The 21,766-nt window shown below is 39.1% G+C and overlaps 1 protein-coding gene across 3 annotated transcripts in view; it reads left to right on the top strand.

The window, feature by feature from the left end:
• The first annotated feature begins 1,035 nt into the window (after positions 1–1,035).
• The window catches only part of UNC79 (unc-79 homolog, NALCN channel complex subunit), a 267,685-nt gene continuing 246,954 nt past the window's right edge, over positions 1,036–21,766 (top strand). For all 3 annotated transcript variants that reach the window (XM_043434509.1, XM_043434507.1, XM_043434506.1), the window contains exon 1: positions 1,036–1,150. In XM_043434509.1, the coding sequence (XP_043290444.1) occupies positions 1,129–1,150 (22 nt within the window). In that variant the 5' untranslated portion in view covers positions 1,036–1,128. The remainder of the gene's footprint in view (positions 1,151–21,766) is intronic.

The following is a 21,766-nucleotide window of genomic DNA, read 5'->3' as shown; positions in this document are numbered from 1 at the left end:
TAGTCCTAGACTGAGTAAGTGGTAGCGCTGAGTCTTGAATCTGATTCTTCCTGACTCCAAGTCCAGGCTCAGAGTGTCTTTCCACACTGTACTTGGGTATTTAAGTATTTTCCTATTAATATGCTTAATGCGTGTTTCCATCGCCTTCTTTTTCTAATGGCTTCGTTTGGTTTCCCAGCAGAGGGTCTTCCTAAGAGGAAGAGGGTGCCTGTCTCCCTCCTGGGTGGTTGCATGGGCGCACAGCTGGTTCCTCCTGTTTCCGATCTTGCATTTCCCTTTTCTGTGGTCCTTTCAGCTTCACTCACCGTCGGAGGAAATCTCCTCCTTCCCTAGACTCGACTTCTAAAGTCTTCTCACAGCCCCCTGGCATTGGGACCTCCCATCTTAATCACCCGCAGGAGAGCCCATCTGAGAGGGGAGACAGAGGGCACGGACCGCAGCACGCCGGGAAGCCATGCTGAGGGTTACTTCTGCATTTCCTTCCTCGCGGTCCTCAGGAGCATCCTCGCCACCCTCCGGCCCCGGCTCTCTCCAGCCCGCCCCGGATCCGCCTCCCTCTCCTTCCTCTAGGAGGCTGAGACCAAGCGTGGGACGCACCTGTGTCCCTCTCCGGTCACCCCGTTGAGGCATCGGGGGCTACTCCCGAAGCAGGATTTACAGGCCCGGAAAACGCCAATGGGAGATCCAAATGGTCGGGGACTCCGGCACTTTAAGAGGCTTTTCTCTGGGAAACACCCGTCCCCTCCGTGCGCCTTATGAATGGAAATACTCCTCCCCCGGTCGAGCCCATTTTCCCCATTTCACCAGGAGCCGCAGCTTGCTCTCTTCTTTCGGTCTCCCCGCCCACATCAACGCGGGCAGCTCCAGGAGGGGACGGACAGGAAGCCTTTGGCCGCCTATTAAATCCCACCCATTTCTCCGGGGGCGATTTCCTAACCTTCCGGGACCGAATTCTGCAATTTGATGTGCGTTTTGTCCGAATGGTAGCGACACGGGCCTAAGGGAGGGGGAAAGCGAGGGGGTGGGGGGTGGGGGGTATGCGCTCTTTTCCTCGCAACATCGCTGGCGGAGCGAGGGAGCTCACACGACACAGATTTTGGGGCAAAGCCTTTCCATCTGGACAGCACCATGTCCACCAAAGCGGAGCAGTGTAAGTAGCAGCCGGCCCGGCGTTCCGGCCCGGCCTCCGGCTGGGAGCTATTGCAGTCGCGGCGTTTGCGGCTGCTGGGAGACCTTGGCATCGTGCTGGTGCGGGGGTGGGGGCTGAGGTTGGGGCGGGTGGGGGGGATGGGGGGGTGCAAGAGAAGGTGGGGGAGGGTGGACGTTAATGGGAACGCGGCGCTGTCCCCGGTGCTGAAAAATTATGCGGGCTTCCTCGGCTTGGTGGTGGGGTTTCGCAAGACTGAAAGACCCTGGGAAATGAAATTAAAATGGGGTCATTCTTGAGGAAAAGAGGCCTCGTATCTTTCAGATAAACATTTCTGTATCTGTTGTTGGAGTGGGGGAAGGGGGGCAGCGGCAAATCAGGGGCGGGGAACTGTCAGTGCAACCAAAGCCTGCCTGGCCTTCTGAGCATGCCCAGTTCTCGGTGTTGGAGCCATAGGGGAGTTTGAGTCTGCAGTTTCCACTTCGGGTTGGAGAGGCTAAAAGGCAGGGAAGGGGGAGGGAGCCGAAAGCCAGGCAGAATTCTCGATTCCGTGTGAGAAGAAATCAACAATATGAGCACTAATGCTGAAACTAGCCCCAACCATAGGTTAAAGCAAGAGTCAGTGCTGGCAAGAAAGGGAAAGGGGCTCTGGGGAAATGATCAAATTATTTTTCCAAAGAGGTTTCTTTTGTAGGGCAGCTCACACAAACTATAACAAATCGCAGGGAGGTTTTCGTTGTCCCAGTCATGACTGGCTGTGTGTTTGGTTGGAGACAACCTGCTAACTCCTTGTGGACAGAGGAAGTTTCTAATCTGTTTCCTATAGCCTCTCTTTTTGCAGTGCACATTAGTAGGCCTTTGGTATGTACTTGGTAGGCTGATTATCATGTAACCTTTTCCTGAGTGCACTTGAAGCCTTCAGGAACTTAAACTTCTATAAATAAAAGGTGTTTTTACTAAGCAATGCTTTTGAATTTTTAACAAATATACTAAAACCTGTTTTTGGAATTGACTCTTCTTTCAAAGCAGTTATATTGCTAATGCTGTTACTGCTTAAAAGTCTTTTAAATTCTTCTTTGGAATGACTATTAAAACCATTTTGTGAAATGCTGAAAACAGTAGTCTCAGTATTTTGGGGCAGTAGCTTGTGTTTGATAAAATGCATGTGTCACTTATTCACCAGGTAGATTAAATTAACTGAAGACTCAAAGAATTCCCAGATCAATGGTTCATTAGAGATCCTTTATGTTCACCTACCATCTGGTGTGTGTACCTTTATATAAATTTTTGTTTGTTTATTTTTGGAATCTGGACTACCTGAGTTTGGATCCTAGTTCTGCTGTTTACTATTTGACCTTGGGCAAAATAATTGACTTCTTTGAACTTTATTTCCTCATCTGTAAACCTGGGGTAGTAATGCCAATGGGATTGTTGTGATTATAAATGAGAGAATATATATAAAATGTTGAGTGGTGAGTCAAGCATATAGCAAGTACTCAATAAATGATAGTTATGATACTGACAGCTATTCCCCACTTATTAGTTCATCTCTTCTAAATCATTAGGAAGTTCTTTTGTGATTTTTTTTGCCTATTTTAACAAGTTAAATCTAAACCTCAAAGATAAATTTTGCTTCTACAGAGGTTTTTGAAAAAATTGGATGCATTATATCTTGAGTAATGGTAACACAGTTGGAATTGGTACAGAACTTCCCACGTGAGAATATCACTCCCTTGAAAATTTTATTTTAGTACCTGTCATTTGCTTTTATAGTTACATATTATATAAGTAATATCAGGTGAAAGCCAGTGAGTATTACTGTCTTCTTCCTTGTTATATTTTGAGATGCACTGGATTCTTTGTCTTGTCTGTTTCCTGGGCAGTTAATGCCAAGATGAATATAATCTGTATTTGACTTGGTTGTGTAGTGCATGTAGTATGTAGTTTAGGTAATTTAGCATGTAATTTAGAATTTTTGTAAAATCAGATTTTTCTTTTTTCATCAGCAGATGATGGTAAGGATGCCATATTTGAAGTTAGAACATGTGGATTTGAGTTTTTCATGCTCTTCTGATTAACTGTGAGACACAATTAGCTGGACAATTAACTTAATAGTTTTGTGCCTCAAAGTTTCCATCTGTGAAGTAAAGAGTAGCAACTATCTTTGTTAGCTGCTAGCATTTTGGAGGGCAAAGGAGGTAACATGGGAGTAGGTTGTGAAAAGGATAAGGATGCTTTGGGTGTTTTTAGGTATCTTTATTCAGGGTGAAGGGAAGTTAAGAATCTCTTTTCTGTCTCTCTTATATGTACCAACATGAATGAGTTGACACTGTAGTGCACATTATATACCTGAATATAGAGCAGACACATGAAAGGCTGTCTGGTTGCTGTTTGCAAAGGGTGACTACTTTTTAACAAAGAGAAGTTGCAAATCTGTGATATTTTATTCTTGGACTCAGTAGGAGTATGGCTAGGAGGAAGGGGAAAGAGCAGAGAGGGCCGTGAGATTTTTCTGTCTGTTGGATGTGAAGACCACCGGAATGAGAATAAGTTCATTTCTTTTCTGCATTCAGAAGCGTGCACAGTACCACTTGCCTAAGGACCAAGGGGGGATGGAGGCTTAATGAAGTGTCAAAATATTATTTCTGTTATTTTTCTTTCTGCGGCCTCTTGATGTAGGTAGAGGTTTCTTTGGTACAGGAAGTGGACATAGTTTGGTTGAGCTGTCAAGAGGAAGTACTTGCATTTCAACCAAACAAATTACGTGACTTACCTTTGAAATGTAATGTATCCCAGATGTGTGAAAGATGATTTTATTTTTATGTAGTAGCATTTTCTTTCATAAAATAAGTAATAATGATCAAAGAGAGGCTAGGTATGTATAGTTAAGACATAGTTTGGGGCCTGTTTTTATACATTCGATCAGTTTCCTATGCAGTGCAGAACATCATAACAGAAGGTGAAAGCTGCCTAGCAATTTCCAGGCAATTGCACAGAGTTACAACTTTTTTCCTCCAAATGCTGCGGTTTTTTTTTTTTTGTTTGTTTGTTTGTTTGTTTTAAAGTGAAACTTCATTGTAGTGAAAATATTTATGTGGCTGATATAGAATGATAAAAATAAGAATTTGTAGTTCTTTTATTTGGGATTCTAAAGAGGAGAAAGAGGAATCCACTTCCCTACCCCCCCAGTTTTTCCTGTCTTTGAAGAGTTAAAATTGCCCAACCTGGAACTTTGGGTGCGCTCTTTCAAGAAAAGCTTTCTTTTGATAACAGCAGAAGTTATAAAGAGTCAGGATTGTAGAATCAGACTGCTGCTTGGGTTTAAATCCTAGTTCTGCTTCTTACATTCTCTGTGACCTTGGACAAATTAACTCAACCTCTCTAAACCTCAACTGCATTATTCATAAAATGGGGATAGTCATAGTTGTTGTGAAGATTAAATGAGGGGATCCATGAAAAGTGCATCGCACAGAATCTTGACATACAATAAATTAGTGAATATTTGTGTTCATGCTCAGTCTCTCAGTCGTGTCCGACTCTTTGCAGCCCATGGACTGTAGCCTGCCAGGTTTCTCTGTCCATGAGATTTTTCAGGCAAGAATACTGGAGTGGTTTGCTGTTTCTTCCTCCAGGGGATCTTCCCAACCATAATAAATATTAGTTATTATTATTATTATCATCAACTATAAAACCTTGTGCTTACTGCTAAAATAAGGATTTATAATGTTTGGCTCTAGACCCCCAGAGTGCAGCAGAAAAAAAGAATAGCCATTTTTTAAATGGTATATAGCCTATTAACTATTTTTTATTCTCCTTTCTTTGTCTCCAAGTCTCTTCTATAGCAATCAACCTAATCCATTTTGAATGGGAGGGAATCTCTGCATGACAATTCCTTGACTTGATATATCTAGCAGAGAACTAACTGATCATCTATACAGAACATTTCTAAGGCAGGAATTTCCTATCCATTACCTTTTGTATTATGATGACAGTGTAGCATCTGGTTACATAAATCATGTACATAAATATCCATCAAAATATTTGTCAAATTTGGAAATTAACCTGCTGATACTTTGTGTATAAACTTACTATAGTAATTACAGAAATATGAATGTGTGCCATTTTTAAAGTGTTTACCCTATTCAACATATTTATCCTGATAACTAAAAATCTTTTGACTACATCTAAACAAACATTTTAAGAGTATAGCTAATTAGCACTATGATTTGAAGTTGAACTTGCCCCATCCCTTACATATTTAAGGGTTATGCTTGGAGAAATCAAAAGATAGTTTTATTTATTTTTATTATATTATTTGATAATATGACTAAAATATAAAAGCACTTCTTTGAATAGCACTGCAACCTGTAGCCATTTAGAAGTCTTAGCACAACATTGCTAACTTCTTATAGAAGGAACTCTAGTTTTATTCACATGTGTAAAAATTAGAGTGTGGCTATTAATCATGTATGTGGTCGCAAAAAGAGCATCTGGTTTTCAGCTCTGATTTCTCTTCATGGTTTGACACTAGCTTTTCTATTCCCTATTTAAACTCTCCCTTTCTTCTTTCTTTGCTGACTGTTGCTATTCAGATTTTTTTCTTAGGGCTACCTTTCTTCTCCTTATCTTTTTTTAAAAAATGTTTATTTATTTAGACGTATGGGCTTTCTCTAGTTGTAGTGTGCTGGCTTCTCATTGCAGTGGCTTCTCTTATTGCAGAACATGGGCTCTAGGCATGCGGCTTTAGTAGTTGTGGCTCGCAGGGTCTAGAGTGAGGTCTAGTAGTTGCGGCGTAAAGGCTTAGTTGCCTTGCAGCACGTGGGATCTTCCCTGCCAAGGAATCCAATCCATGTCCCCTGCACCGGCGGGTGGATTCTTATCCACTGGACCATCAGGGAAGTCCTCTTCTCCCTGTCTTTAAAAACAGGATTCTGTCATTAGTCTTGTTTTTCAAATCTCATGAATTCTTTCTCTCATTCAGTCTTGAGGTACCAACTCTCACTTCTATGTCGATGACACTCGAATTCAGTTTCTTAGTCTAAACGTGTTTCTTGGCCTCTGTCCATATTCAAGCAACTCAAACCAATATGCATTGTCTTTGGTCCTAAACTTGTAATTCTTTTTTATAGTACTCATTTTGGCAAATGGCACTATGATCTCCGCATTCACCTAAGTCAAAAAATTGGGAATCTTCCTAAACTTCCCGTGTGTGTGTGTGTGTGCTCAGTCTGACTGTTTGCAACCCTGTGGACTATAGTCTGCCAGGCTCCTCTGTCTGTGGGATTTTTCAGGCAAGAATATTGGAGTGGGTTGCCATTTCCTTCTCTTAGGGGATCATCCTGACCCAGGGATCTAACCCAATGTCTCTTGTGTCTCCTGCATTGACAGGCAGATTCTTTACCCCTAGCACCACATAGATGGTATTATGTTCATATCTGTGTCTTTAGCATGTAAATCGTTGTCTGCGGCACAGAGTTGCACAAAAACTGTTTCTTGAATAAGTAAAATGGTTGAAGCTGAAGTAAGTGTTTTCTATAAAGAAGGATTACAGGGACTTCCTTGGTGGTCTAGTGGCTAAGACTCTGTACTCCCTATGCAGGGGGTCTGGGTTCGATCCCTGGTCAGGGAACTAGATCCTACATGTAGCAACTAAGAGTTCACATACTGCAGCTAAGACACAGTACAGCCAAATAAATACATTTTTTTTTTAAGGATTGTGTAATTACATCTCTGGATATCATTCATTTGAAGAGTTCATATTTTCATTAATATGTGGTTCTATATTATATAAAATTTTCACATGCTTTTCAAATGGATTTACAAGTAATTAAAAATATAGTTAGCAAAAGTACTTAAAACATATTTGCTAAATCAAATTTTATAGTATTTCATTACAACTGATACTTTTCCTGAATGTTCATTGTATTTTTGGTTCTTTCTCCTAGCTAAAATTTTCTCGTAATACATTCGGCTTAATAATTACGATTCCTAATTGGTAGTCTATCTTATCACACAGCAGCTTTTTTTTAAAGATAAAGTGACAATACATCTGAAGTCAGGGACTCTTTGTGTTGTAACTTGGATCCTTTGATAACATATATGTTCAAGTTTTATGTGGTGATTACTCAATTAATAAAAAAGCTTTAAGTTGGGATTTTCATCTTACAGTATTATGTTGGAAATTCATATGTATTTATTTCTCTTATTCTGAAAAGATATTAGTAGCTCAGCATAAATGAACACATATATTGGCTTAGAGATGAAATGTTTATTTCATCAAAAGCTACCTTAAGCAAAAATGTATACTTATCAATAAGCTCATTTCCTGTAGTATGGAAAGCTCAACCATTTCGTTTAAAATTTTTAGTTTTTTTTTTTTTTCAATCTATACATTCCATTTCTGTCTGGTTTTTCTCTCCTTTTGGACATTTCTCGAAAGGACAACACGTCTAAACAGCGTCTCATTTCCTGTTTAATGTGGGATTAAAATTGGAGAGAAATCAGCCTTTTAGGTTATATTTCTTCATTGGTCTCAGAAACTTGATTTGACTCTAGGACAAAACCTAAAGGATGTGTTTGTAGAAATAAGCACTTATATATGTGTGTGTGTTTATATATCTACACATTTATATATATAATGCTATTTGCATTTTAAGAAGAAATGAGCTTGCCTCAGAAGTGACAATAGATAACTCCTATGAGCGCCAAAGAATTGATGCTTTTGAACTGTGGTGTTGGAGAAGATTCTTGAGGGTCCCTTGGACTGCAAGAAGATCCAACCAGTCCATCCTAAAGGAGATCAGTCCTGGGTGTTCATTTGAAGGACTGATGTTGAAGCTGAAACTCCAATACTTTGGCCACCTGATGTGAAGAGCTGACTCATTTGAAAAGACCCTGATGCTGGGAAAGATTGAGGGCAGGAGGAGAGGGGGATGACGGAAGATGAGATGCTTGGATGGCATCACTGACTCAATGGACTTGGGTTTGGGTGGGCTCTGGGAGTTGGTGATGGACAGGGAGTCCTGACGTGCTGTGGTTCATGGGGTCTCAAAGAGTCGGACATGACTGAGTGACTGAACGGAACTGACTGAATCATATAACCAATTTGTCTTGTCAGAGTTACATGTATTTGAATCTTATGATCTCTAGAAAGGAGAGTTTAGATGTCTATTGTTTGTGCCTATTATGTATTAAGCACTTTGACATATATTAGTGTAATTCATTCTCACAATAGTTTTTATTTTTTTTAATTTTTTTTTTATTTTTTTATTTTTTCATTCTCACAATAGTTTTGAGAGTCAAATGTTATTGTATTAGTGCTCTGGTTTTATGTCTTAAACATTCCTCAGATCTCTCACTTCCTATTAATTCTTACTGTCACCATCCTAATTATGGAATTCATCATTTCTCTATTATTACAGCCTTTTAATTTATCTCCCCGTGTCTGCTTTTGTCCTCATCAAATCTATCCTCACATAGTTCCCTTAGTAATCCATCTGAAATATAGAGGCTTCCATGTCATTCTCATCATTCTTTTCTTTAAAACCCTTCAGTAGCTTCCTATCATGTTTTACCCATGTTAGAGCTCCACCTCTTTGGGAGTTGGGTGAGCTCCTCCTAGATGGTTAGACTGTATACTATATATGTAGAATTTTTGTTGTTGTTCAGTTGTTAAGTCATGTCTGACTCTTTGCAATCCCATGGCCTGCAGCACCCTAGGCTCTTCTGTCCTTCTCTGTCTCCTGGAGTTTTCTCAAACTCATGTCCGTTGAGTCAGTGATATTATCCAACCATCTCATCCTCTGCCACTCCCTTCTCCTTTTGCCTTCGGTCTTCCCCAGCATCAGGGTCTTTTCCAATGAGTCAGCTCTTTGCATCAGGTGGCCAAAGTATTGCAGCTTCAGCATCAGTCCTTTCAATGAATATTCAGAGTTAATCTCCTTGAGGATCGACTGGTTTGATCTCCTTGCTGTCTAAGGGATTCGCCAGAGTCTTCTCCAGTTCAAAAGCATCAATTTGTTGGCACTCATTCTTCTTTATGTTCCAACTCTCACATCTTTACCTGAGTACTGGGCTGAAAGTCCAAAGTAAAGGTGCTGGCAAAGCCTTGGCTCCTCTGCAGGCCTTCCTTGCCTCTCTTCAATCTTCTGGTGGTTGCTGGGGATCCTTGGTATTCCTTGGCTTGTGCTATATCACTCTAATCTCTGACTCTGTCTTCACATGGCCTGTGTGATCTCTGTGTCTCTGTACCCAGTCTCCTTCTCTTTTCTCTTATAAGTGCCCCATTCATTGGATTTAGTTCAGTTTGGTTCATTCACTCAGTCATGTTCAACTCTTTGCGACCCCATGGACTGCAGGATGCCAAGGTTCCCTGTCCATCATCAGCTCCCAGAACTTGCTCAAATTTATGTCCATCGAGTCAGTGATGCCATTCAACCATCTCATCCTCTGTCATCACCTTCTCCTCCCACCTTCAATCTTTCCCAGCATCAGGATCTTTTCAAATGAGTCAGTTCTTCGCATCAAGTGGTCAAAGTATTGGAGTTTCAGCTTCAGCATCAGTCCTTCCAGTGAATATTCAGGGTTGATTTCCTTTAGGATGAACTGGTTTGATCTCCTTGCAGTCTAGTGGACTCACAAGAGTCTTCTCCAGTACCACAGCTCAAAAGCATCAATTCTTCTGTGCTCAGCCTTCTTTATGGTCCAACTCTCACATCCATACATGACTACTGGAAAAACCATAGCTTTGACTAGACAGACCTTTGTTGGCAAATTAATGTCTCTGCTTTTTAAAATTTGTCACAACTTTTCTTGCAAGGAGCAGGTGTCTTTTAATTTTGTGGCTGCGATACCATCTGCAGTGATTTTGGAGCCCAAGAAAATATAGTCTGTCATTGTTTCCATTGTTTCCCTATCTATTTGCCATGAAGTGATGGGACCGGATGCCATGATCTTAGTTTTCTGAATGTTGAGTTTCAAGCCAGCTTTTTCACTCTCCTCTTTCACTTTCATCAAGAGGCTCTTTAGTTCTTCTTTGCTTTCTGCCATAGGGTGGTGTCATCTGCATATGTGAGGTTATTGATATTTGTCCTGGCAATCTTGATTCCAGCTTGTGCTTCATCCAGCCTGGCCTTTCACATGATGTTCTCTGCATGTAAGTTAAATAAGCAGGGTGACAACATACAGCCTTGATGGACTCCTTTCCCGATTTGGAACAACCAGTCTGTTGTTCTAGGTACGGTTCTAACTGTTGCTTCTTGACCTGCATACAGATTTCTCAGGAGGCTCTTGAAGAATTTTCCACAGTTTGTTGTGATTCACACAGTCAAAGGCTTTATGTTGTCTATGAAGCAGCAGTAAATGTTGTTCTGGAACTCTCTTGCTTTTTCTATGATCCAGTGGATGTTGGCAATTTGATCTTTGGTTCCTCTGACTTTTCTAAGTCCAGCTTGAACATCTGGAAGTTCTCAGTTCACATATGTACTGTTGAAGCCTGGCTTGGAGAATTTTGAGCATTACTTTGCTAGTGTGTGGGCTTCCCTTGTAGCTCAGAGAGTAAAGAGTCTGCCCGCAGTGTGGGAGACCTGGGTTCGATCCATGGGTGGTAAGATCTCCTGGAGAAGAAAACGGTTACCCACTCCAGTATTTTTGCCTGGAAAATCCCATGGGTGGAGGAGCTGGCAGGCTACAGTCCATGAGATTGCAAAGAGTTAGACATGACTGAGTGACTTCACTTGCTAGTGTGTGAGATGAGTCCAACTGTGTTGTAGTTTGAACATTCTTTGGCATTGCCTTTCTTTGGGACTGGAATGAAAACTGACTGCTTCCAGTCCTGTGGCCACTGCTGAAATTTCCAAATTTGCTGGCATGTTGAGTGCAGCCCTTTCACAGCATCATCTTTTAAGATTTGAAATAGCTCAACTGGAATTTCATCACATCCAGTAGCTTTGTTTGTAGTGTTGTTTCCTAAGGCCCACTTGACTTCGCATTCCAGGATATCTAGCTTTATGTAAGTGATCACACAGCTGTGGTTATGTGGGTCATGAAGATCTTTTTCAGATAGTTCTTCTGTGTACTCTTGCCACTTCTTAATATCTTCTGTTCTGTTACATCCATACCATTTCTGTCCTTTATTGTGCCCATCTTTGCATGAAATGTTCCCTTGGTATCTCTAATTTTCTTGAAGAGATGTCTAGTCTTTCTCATTCTATTATTTCCCTCTATTTCTTTGCATTGATCACTGAGGAAGGCTTTCTTATCCCTCCCTGCTGTTCTTTTGAACTCTGCATTCAGATGGGTATCTTTCCTTTTCTCCTTTTCCTTTAGCTCCTCTTCTTTTTTCAGCTATTCGTAAGCCCTTCTCAGACAACCATTTTGCCTTTTTGGATTTCTTTTCCTTTGGAATCGTCTTGATCACCGCCTCCTGTACAATGTCAGTTTGGTTAGTTTTCTGTGATTGTGGTTTTTATTCTTTCTGCCCTCTCATGGATAAGATGATTGGATTTAGGGCCCAGCTTAAACCAGTATGACCTCATTTTAATCTGTTTACATCTCCAAAGACCTTATTTCCAAATAAGTTTACAGTTATGGGTATCAGGGTTTAAGACTTGAACATGCTTTTTTGGGGACACAGTTCAACCCACTACAGACTATTGAATTTCATCTTTTTAGTGTCATCTCATTGTTGTGCCTGATTTTATCATTCAACATAATAACCATTCCTTCATTAGTTTTGCATCAGTTTCCAAAGTGACATGCATCCCTATATAAAATACCTCCTCCCACAATGTTGATCGGGAGAAAAGAAGTGAAAAAAGCATGGGATATGCCATTAAATAGCTTGTTTTGGGTTTACTTTTGCACCATTAATCAATACATCTTAAATAAGACAGCTTCACCAACTACAAATGCATCCTATTGTGGTACTCCCTAATCATATTTCATCAAGATGTCCGTTTTTTCTCTCTCTCTCTCTTTTTTTTTGGCAAGGCCTAGACACATGAGGGATTTTAGTTCCATCCAGGGATAGAATCAGTACCCCTCGTACTGGGCACTTGGAATTTTAACCACTGGACCGCCAGAGTGGTCCCAACTTATCCATTCTCTTATTCAAAAAATATTTTTTGAGTGTCTGGAATGTGTCAGGCTCTGTACCAGGCTTTAGAGGAGCTTACGGTTTGAGTTCACTTTCAGTTCAGTTCAGTAGCTCAGTCGTGTCTGACTCTTTGTGACCCATGGACTGCAGCATGCCAGGCTTCCCTGTCCATCACCAACTCCTGGAGCTTGCTCAAACTCATGTCCATCGAGTCGGTGATGCCATCCAGGCATCTCATCTTCTGCCATCCCCTTCTCCTCCTGCCTTTAATCTTTCCCAGCATCAGAGGTCTTTTCCAATGAGTCCATTCTTCACATCAGGTGGCCAAAGTATTGGTGTTTCAACTTCAGCCATCAGTCCTTCCAATGAATATTTGGGACTGATTTCTTTTAGGGTTGACTGGCTTGATCTCCTTGCAGTTCAAGAGATTCTCAAGAGTCTTCTCCAACACCATAGTTCAAAAGGATCGATTCTTCGGTGCTCAGCTTTATTTATAGTCCAACTCTCACATCCATACATGACTACTGGAAAAACTGTAGTTTTGACTAGATAGACCTTTATGGGCAAAGTGATGTTTCTGCGTTTTAATATGCTGTCTAGGTTGGTCATAGCTTTTCTTCCAAGGAGCAAGCATCTTTTAATTTCATAGCTGCAGTCACCACCTGCAGTGATTTTGGAGCCCCCCAAAATAAAGTTTCTCACTGTTTCCATTGTTTCCCCATCTATTTGCCATGAAGTGATGGGACTAGATGCCATGATCTTAGTTTTCTGAATATTGTGTTTTAAGCCAACTTTTTCACTTTCCTCTTTCACTGTCATCAAGAGGCTCTTTAGTTCTTCTTTGTTTTCCGCCATAAGAGTGGTGTCATCTGCATATCTGAAGTTATTGATATTTCTTCCAGCAATCTTGATTCTAGCTTGTGCTTCCTCCAGCCCAGCATTTCTCATGATGTACTCTTCATATAAGTTAAATAAGCATGGTGACAATATACAGCGTCGACGTACTCGTTTCCCGATTTGGAACCAGTCCATTGTTCCATATCCAGTTCTAACTGTTGCTTCTTGACCTGCATACAGATTTCTCAGGAGGCAGATAAGGTGGTCTGGTATTCCCATCTCTTGAAGAATTTTTCACAGTTTATTGTGAACCACACTGTCAAAAGCTTTGGCATAGTCAGTGAAGCTGAAGTAGATGTTTTTGGAACTCTCTTGTTTTTCTATGATCCAGCAGATGTTGGCAATTTGATACCTGGCTCCTCTACCTTTTCTAAATCCAGCTTGAACGTCTGGAAGTTCACTGTTCACGTACTGTTGAAGCCTGGCTTGGAGAGTTTTGAGCATTACTTTGTTAGCGTGTGAGATGAGTGCAATTGTGTGGTAGTTTAAACATTTTTTGGCATTGCCTTTCTTTGGGACTGGAATGAAAACTGACTGCTTCCAGTCCTGTGGCCACTGCTGAGTTTTCCAAATTTGCTGGCATATTGAGTGCAGCATTTTCACAGCATCATCTTTTAAGATTTGAAATAGCTCAACTGGTATTTCATCTCCTCTACTAGCTTTGTTTGTAGTGTTGCCTCCTAAGGCCTACTTGACTTCACATTCCAGGATGTCCGGCTCTAGGTGAGTGATCACACCATTGCGGGTATGTGGGTCATGAAGATCTTTTTCGTATAGTTCTTCTGTGTATTCTTGCCACCTCTTCTTAATATCTTCTGTTCTGTTAGGTCCATATCATTCCTCTCCTTTATTGTGAGTTCCCTTTGCTGAGATGTATATATTCTACCTTTAGCTTTCCTTTGTTACTCTGTCCAGATTCCCCCAAAGAAATAAGACACTGAAGTGAACTTGGCATGACTTATTCACAGAAAGCCAGTCCTTGCTCTTTATGATCCTTGTTACACTCTCTCTCTTTTTTAGACTGTAGACTAAATTTTTTTTGTAGAGAATTGTCCTGGAATCTTTTTTCCCTGATTCAACATTGTTTTTATTTTCCAAATTTTTCTGGCTATTATTTTTTATTCTTTCAAACTAATTTTATGATCAACTTGCATAGCTCCAGAAAAAAGTTCGATGGTATTTTTGAGTATCACTTTAAATTTATAAAATAACTTGGGGAAAACTGACATCTTCAGGATACTGAGTTTTACTGTCTAGGAACGTTGTATGTCTTTCTATTTGTTTTCAAGTTTTTTTGGGCTTTCCAAAAGGTGCTTCTAGAAAGGGTGTTTTTTTAGAATTTCTTGTTAAGCTTATGCTTAGCATTTTTTGAAATATTTTTTCTGTCATAATTGAGGTTTGTCTTCTATATTTTTGTGTTTGTACATGAATGCTATTAATTTTTGTATGCCAAATTTATAATCCTAGTTTACCAAATTATTTTATTTTTTTACTTGTTTTTCCATCTATTCTTTGGGTTTTCAAAATGTAATTATATAATCTAGAAATAGAAAATAATTTTATTCTTTTCTATCGATTTTTTTGTCTCTAATTACTTTTTCTTTTATAATTGCATTAGTAAATATTTCCAACACAACTTTAAATATAACATAGAGACTGAGTATTGTGTTGTTCTGAACCTAGTAGGAAAGCCACTAATTTCTCTATTAAGTAAGATTTTTGGGGGTGTTGAGGTAACATATTAAGGTATTAAGGATGTGTCCATCAATTTTTATTTTACTGAGTTAAAAAAACTTGAGTGCTATTGAATTTTGTCAAGTTCATTTTCTTTATCTATGGAGACCATATGACTTCTCTTCATTAATATGCTGGATTGGAGTTTATCATGTTTTATTTAATAATTTTTGCATTGATATTTTTAAGTTAGATTGGCTCATTGTTTTTTGGAGGAATAGGGTGGGGAGTGATTCTAGTCAGTTTCTGGGAACAGTGTTATACTCACTACATAAAATGGGTTTGGAAGATTTCCTTTTTCCCCCTATGCTCTGGAATAATTAAAGTAACACTGGAAGTTTTCTGATCTCTCAAAGTTTGTTAGGGTTTCCATGTGAAATCATCTGGTCTAGTGTTTTTTTTTATAGTGAAACTTTTTAACTTCTTCCTTTATTTTCTTTATGATCTTAGTTCTATTTAGACTTTCTGTTTCTACTGGGGTCAATTTTGTAAGTTTTATTGGTCTAAAATTTTTTCCATTTCATCTAAGTTTTCGAATTTGTTTGCATAGAGTCAGAAAAAGAATCCTTTAGAAAACTTTTAATTTCTCCTGTTTTGATGTTTTATTTTCTCGTTGTCCCTTCTGATGTTATGTACTTAATGTTGTGTATTTTGTTTTTTCTCTCCTAAATCCCACCTCCTTTTTCCCCTATATATTTAGTTAGTGGTTTGTCTGTTTTGTTAACTTTTTTCTAGGGAACTAGTTTTGGAATTATTTCTTATTTCTGCTGCTTTTTTAGAGTTTAATTTCTCCTTTTATTGTTAATTCTCTTTTCCACAAGCATCTTTTTTTTTCCCCTAACTTTTTGTGTTGGGTGTTTAATTTTTTTTCATATAGGCATTTCATGCCATATGTTTTCTTTGACATTTCATTTAGGTGTAGCCTACAGATTCTGATAATATCAGGTTTTTATTATTACTTTCACAATGTTCTGCAGTTTAATTTTGTATTTTTGCCTTTGACTCAAGTGTTGTTTAAAAGTGTGCTTGTAAATTACCATGTGGAAGGGAATATTTGTTTTTTATTTCATATGTATGTTTCTGTTTCTTTTTAAAATTGAGGTTATAATTAAAATGTAACATTAGTTTAAGTTGTGTAGCATAATTCAGTATTTGTGTATAGAAACTTCCCTGGCAGTCCAGTGGTTAGGACCCTATGCTTCCAATGCAGGGGGTGCAGGTTTGATCCCTGGTGAAAGAATTAAGATCCTGCACGCTGTGCAGTGTGGCCAAAAAAAAAAAGAAAAACAAAAAACCAAAAAAAAAACCAAGAAAATATTTGTGTATATTGCAAATGATTACTATATTAAGTCTAATTAACATCTTTTTATTTTGGTATTGATTTCAACTTTTATTGCATTATAGCATGAGGATGGTTATTGAGCTTTTCTCTGTGGCATAAGATTATTAGTTTTTGTGAATGTTCCACATGTACTTGAAAAGAAATTTTAATCATTATTATTGGGGTTCAAAATTTGATATAGATCTTAAAGATCCACCTGACCTATGTTGTTTTGGTCTTCTATACCCTTATTAATTTTTAGTCAGCTCAATTTTTGATTTTGAGATGTATGTTAAATCTCCTAACATTAGTGTGTTTCTGCCTATGTCTCTTTGAACTTCCTGTAGGTTTCAGCTTAATGAAAGTTATTGCTGTGTTATTGGGTGCATAAATATTAATAACTGTAATATCCTCATTGTGAATTGTAGCCTTAAGCATTATGCAATGGCCTTTTTAATACATTGTAATGGTTTTTGGTCTCACTTCCACCTTGTCAGGTATCAAGATTAAGACCCCTGTTTTCTTTTTATTTGGTTTGCCTGATGCATCTTTCTCTACCCTTTTGTTTTTAATTCTTTTGAATTTCTTTGTTTTATGTGTATCTTTTGTAGTCTGCATAGTGTTGGATTTTGATTCATTAGCCAAACTGAAATCCTTTTCTTCAATAGAGGAGTTAAGCCCCATTTCCATCTACTGATATGATTAATATGTTTGACATCAGTTCTATCATATTGTTTTTTTTTTCTTTTTGGTCTTTTGTAGCTATGCTTTTTCTTTATGCAGTCAGTTTTATCTGCTTGTTTGTTTGTCCTATTGGTTAACTATATATTTAATTCTAACACCTTTATATAATACCATTAATATACTTTCTTTTGGGCTTACTGGTTCCCTGCATTGAACAATATTGAAATTATCTTTCATCTCTTCTTCCTTACTCCTTCTATGCCAGTATCTGATCTAAAGCAATATCGTATTATTTCCAGTTAACGTCTAATGGACAGTCATATCTACATGCACTCCTTATTCTCTTTTCCCCAATTTTTGATAATTATACTTGTCTACCAACTTCCCTGGTGACTCAGATGGTGTCTGCCTGCAATGCTGAGACCCGGGTTCGATCCCTGTGTTGTGAATATCTGCTGGAGAAGGGAACGGCAACCCACTCCAATATTCTTGCCTGGAAAATTCCATGGACAGGGGAGCCTGGCAGGCTATATCCATGGGGTTGCAAAGAGTTGGATATGACTGAGTGACTAACACACACACACATACACACATACTTGTCTACTATATTCTCTCTTTTGTGACCATGGGTTAACTTTGTTCTATAGGAATATTTATATTTAGTGCTCACCAATCATTCTTACGTTACTGTCTCTCATTCTTGGGTTGTCCGAATGTTTTTTTTTCTAATATTAATAAATTCTTTAGTAAGGGTTCACAGGATCGATATACTTTGAGTTTCAGTAAGTTTATAATAGTTTGTTTGCTGCTTTGTACTTGGAGGCCAGTTTGCTACTGCTACTGCTAAGTCACTTCAGTTGTGTTTGACTCTGTGCGACCCCATCCCTGGGATTCTCCAGGCAAGAACACTGGAGTGGGTTGCCATTTCCTTCTCTAATGCATAAAAGTGAAAAGTGAAAGTGAAGTCACTCAGTTATGTCCAACTCTTTGTGACCCCATGGACTGCACCCTACCAGGCTCCTCCATCCATGGGATTTTCCAGGCAAGAGTACTGGAGTGGGGTGCCATTGCCTTCTCCGGGAGGCCAGTTTAGGTAGATGTAGAATCCTTGATTCATATTTCTCTTCCTTTAGTGTCTTAAATTTGTCACATCATGTTCTTTGTTCATCTAACTCAATGAAACTGTGAGCCGTGCCGTGTAGGGCCACGGAAGATGGATGGGTCATGGTGGAGAGTTCTGACAAAACATGGTCCACTGGAGAAGGGAATGGCAAACCACTTCAGTATTCTTGTCTTGAGAACCCCATGAACAGTATGAAAAGGCAAAAAGATAGGACACTGAAAGATGAACTTTCCAGGTCAGTAGGTGCTCAATATGATACTGGAGATCAGCAGAGAAGTAACTCTAGAAAGAATGAAGAGACGGAGCCAAAGCAAAAACAACACCCAGTTTTGGATGTGACGGGTGATGGAAGTAAAGTCCGATGCTATAAAGAGCAATATTGTATAGGAACCTGGAATGTTGTTAAGTCCATGAATCAAGGCAAGTTGGAAGTGGTCAAACAGGAGATGGCAAGAGTGAACATTGACATTTTAGGAATCAGCGAACTAAAATGGACTGGAATGGGTGAATTTAACTCAGATGACAACTATATCTACTACTGTGGGCAAGAATCCCTTAGAAGAAATGGAGTAGCCATTATATTCAATGAGAGTCTGAAATGCAGTACTTGGATGCAATCTCAAAATGACAGAATGATCTGTTTGTTTCCACGGAAAACCATTCAATATTACAGTAATCCAAGTCTATGCGCTGACCATAATGCTGAAGAAGCTGAAGTTGAATGGTTCTATGAAGAACTACAAGAGCTTCTAGAACTAATACACAAAAAAGATGTCCTCTTCGTTATAGGGGCTGGAATTCAGAAGTAGGAGGTCAAGAGCTACTTGGAGTAACAGGCAAATGTAGCCTTAGAGTGCAAAATGAAGCAGGTTAAAGGCTAACAGTTTTGCCAAAGAACGCATTGGTCCTAGCAAATACCCTCTTCCAGCACACAAGAGAAGACTCTACACATGGACATCACCAGATGGTCAATACTGAAATCAGATTGACTATAATTTTTGCAGCCAAAGATGGAGAAGCTCTATACAGTCAGCAAAAACAAGACTGGGAGCTGACTATGGTCAGATCATGAACTCCTTTTTGCCAAATTCAGACTTAAATTGAAGAAAGTAGGGAAAACCACTAGACCATTCAGGCATGACCTAAGTCAAATCCCTTACAATTATGCAGTGGAAGTGACAAATAGATTCAAGGGATTAGATCTGATAGACAGAATGCCTGAAGAACTATGGACAGAGGTTCATGACATTGTACAGGAGGCAGTGATCAAGACCATCCCCAAGAAAAAGAAATGCAAAAAGGTAAAATGGTTGTCCATGGAGGCCTTACAAAAAATATGCAAAAGACAAAGGAGAAAAGGAAAGATATACTCATTTGGAGCAGAATTCCAAGGAATAGCAAGGAGAGATAAGAAAGCTTTCCTCAGTGATCAATGTAAAGAAATAGAGGAAAACAATAGAATGGGAAAGACTAGAGATCTCATCAAGAAAATTAGAGATACCAAGAGAACATTTCATGCAAAGATGGGCACAAGAAAGGACAGAAATATTATGGACCTTACAAAATAGAAGATATTAAGAAGAGGTGGCAAGAATACACAGAAGAACTACATAAAAAAAGATCTTCATGACCCAGATAACCACGAGGGTGTGATCACTCACCTAGAGCCAGATGTCCTGGAATGTGAAGTCAAGTAGGCCTTACAAAGCAACACTACAAACAAAGCTAGTAGAGGTGATGGAATTCCAGTTGACCTATTTCAAATCTTAAAAGATGATGCTGTGAAAGGGCTGCACTCAATATGCCAGCAAATTTGGAAAACTCAGCAGTGGCCACAGAACTGGAAAAGGGCAGTTTTCATTCCAATCCCAAAGAAAGGCAATCCCAAAGAATGCTCAAACTGCTGTACAATTTCACTCATCTCACACACTAGCAAAGTAATGCTCAAAATTCTCCAAGCGAGGCTTCAACAGTACATGAACTGTGAACTTCCAGATGTTCAAGCTGGATTTAGAAAAGGCAGAGGAACCAGAGATCAAATTGTCAACATCCTTTGGGTCATCAAAAAAGCAAGAGAGTTCCAGAAAAGCTTCTACTTCTGCTTTATTGACTACGCCAAAGCCTTTGACTGTGTGGATCACAACAAACTGTGGAAAATTCTTCAAGAGATGGGAATATCAGACCACCTGACCTGCCTCTTGAGAAATCTGTATGCAGGTCAGGAAGCAACAGTTAGAACTGGACATGGAACAACGGACTGGTTCCAAATTGGGAAAGGAGTATGTCAATGCTGTATATTGTCACCTTGCTTATTAAGCACAAGCTGGAATCAACATCACTGGGAGAAATATCAATAACCTCAGATATGCAAATGATAACACCTTTATGGCAGAAAGTGAAGAAGAACTAAAGAGCCTCTTGATGAAAGTGAAAGGAGAGTGAAAAAATTGGCTTAAAACTCAACATTCAGAAAACTAAGATCATGGCATCCAGTCACAACACGTCATGGCAGATAGATGGGGAAACAGTGGAAACAGTGGCAGACTTAATTTTGAGGGGGCTCCAAAATCACTGCAGGTGGTGACTGCAGCCATGAAATTAAAAGATGCTTGCTCCTTGGAAGATAAGTTGTGACCAACTTAGACAGCATATTAAAAAGCAGAGACATCATTTTGCCAACAAAGGTCTGTCTAGCCAAAGCTATGGTTTTTCCAGTAGTCATGTATGGATGTGAGAGTTGGACTATAAAGAAAGCTGAGCGCTGAAGAATTGGTGCTTTTGAACTGTGGTGTTGGAGAAGACTGTTGAGAATCCCTTGGACTGCACAGAGTTCCAACCAGTCCATCCTAAAGGAAATCAGTCCCAAATATTCATTGGAAGGAGTGATGCTGAAGCCAAAACTCCAGTACTTTGGCCACCTGATGGGAAGAACTGACTCACTGGAAAAGACCCTGATGCTGGGAAAGATTGAAGACAGGAGGAGAAGGGGACAACAGAAGATGGGATAGTTGGATGGCATCATTGTATCAATGGACTTGAGTTTTGTTAAGTTCCAGGAGTTGGTGATGGACAGGGAAGCCTGGTTTGCTGCAGTTCATAGGATCACAAAGAGTTGGACATGACTAGCAACTGAACTAATGTTCTTTGAGCATTAGGAATTGGTTGAAAGGTCAGGGGACAATCTTGTTTTCTTTCTCTTATTGGTGTCTTAGCCTTTCTGCATGGTTGTCCAAGTGATGTTTTATTTTCTTTTTAAAGTAATTTAAATTGTAATATGATTCAGTGTTGGTCATGCTGAAATGATATACAAATTGTGCTGAAATGATATACAAATTGTGCTGAAATGATATACAAATCTGAGATTTTTTTTTCTTAATTTTAGGAAAGTGTTCTGAAATTAGAGAGTATAGTTTAATATTTATTTTGGCTTATCATTTGACATTCTTTGTGATTCCTGTCATATGTATGTTGAGTCTTTTTCACTTATCTTCTGTATGGATCACTTTTATTGGAAGTTTTAAAAATGTCTCTCTGCATTTCTTTTGAGGTTTTAGAGAGTCACCCATGCAGTATATCTTTATTAGTCTTTATATGAACTAACCTATTCATGGTGATTCCACATGCATATATATTTATTTAGCTCTTAAGTTGAAATGTCAAATATAAATAAAATTGACAGTATTTTGTTGAATATTATTACCTTACTTCTCATAAATCCAAGCTTATTCACTATAAATAAGTACAAGTGGCTACATCATTCTGTTT

Source organism: Cervus canadensis, chromosome 17 (assembly GCF_019320065.1).
Source record: "Cervus canadensis isolate Bull #8, Minnesota chromosome 17, ASM1932006v1, whole genome shotgun sequence".
Classification (NCBI taxonomy): Eukaryota; Metazoa; Chordata; class Mammalia; order Artiodactyla; family Cervidae; genus Cervus; species Cervus canadensis.
The sequence above is the reverse complement of the archived record's forward strand: the minus strand, read 5'-3'. Positions and strand labels throughout refer to the sequence as shown.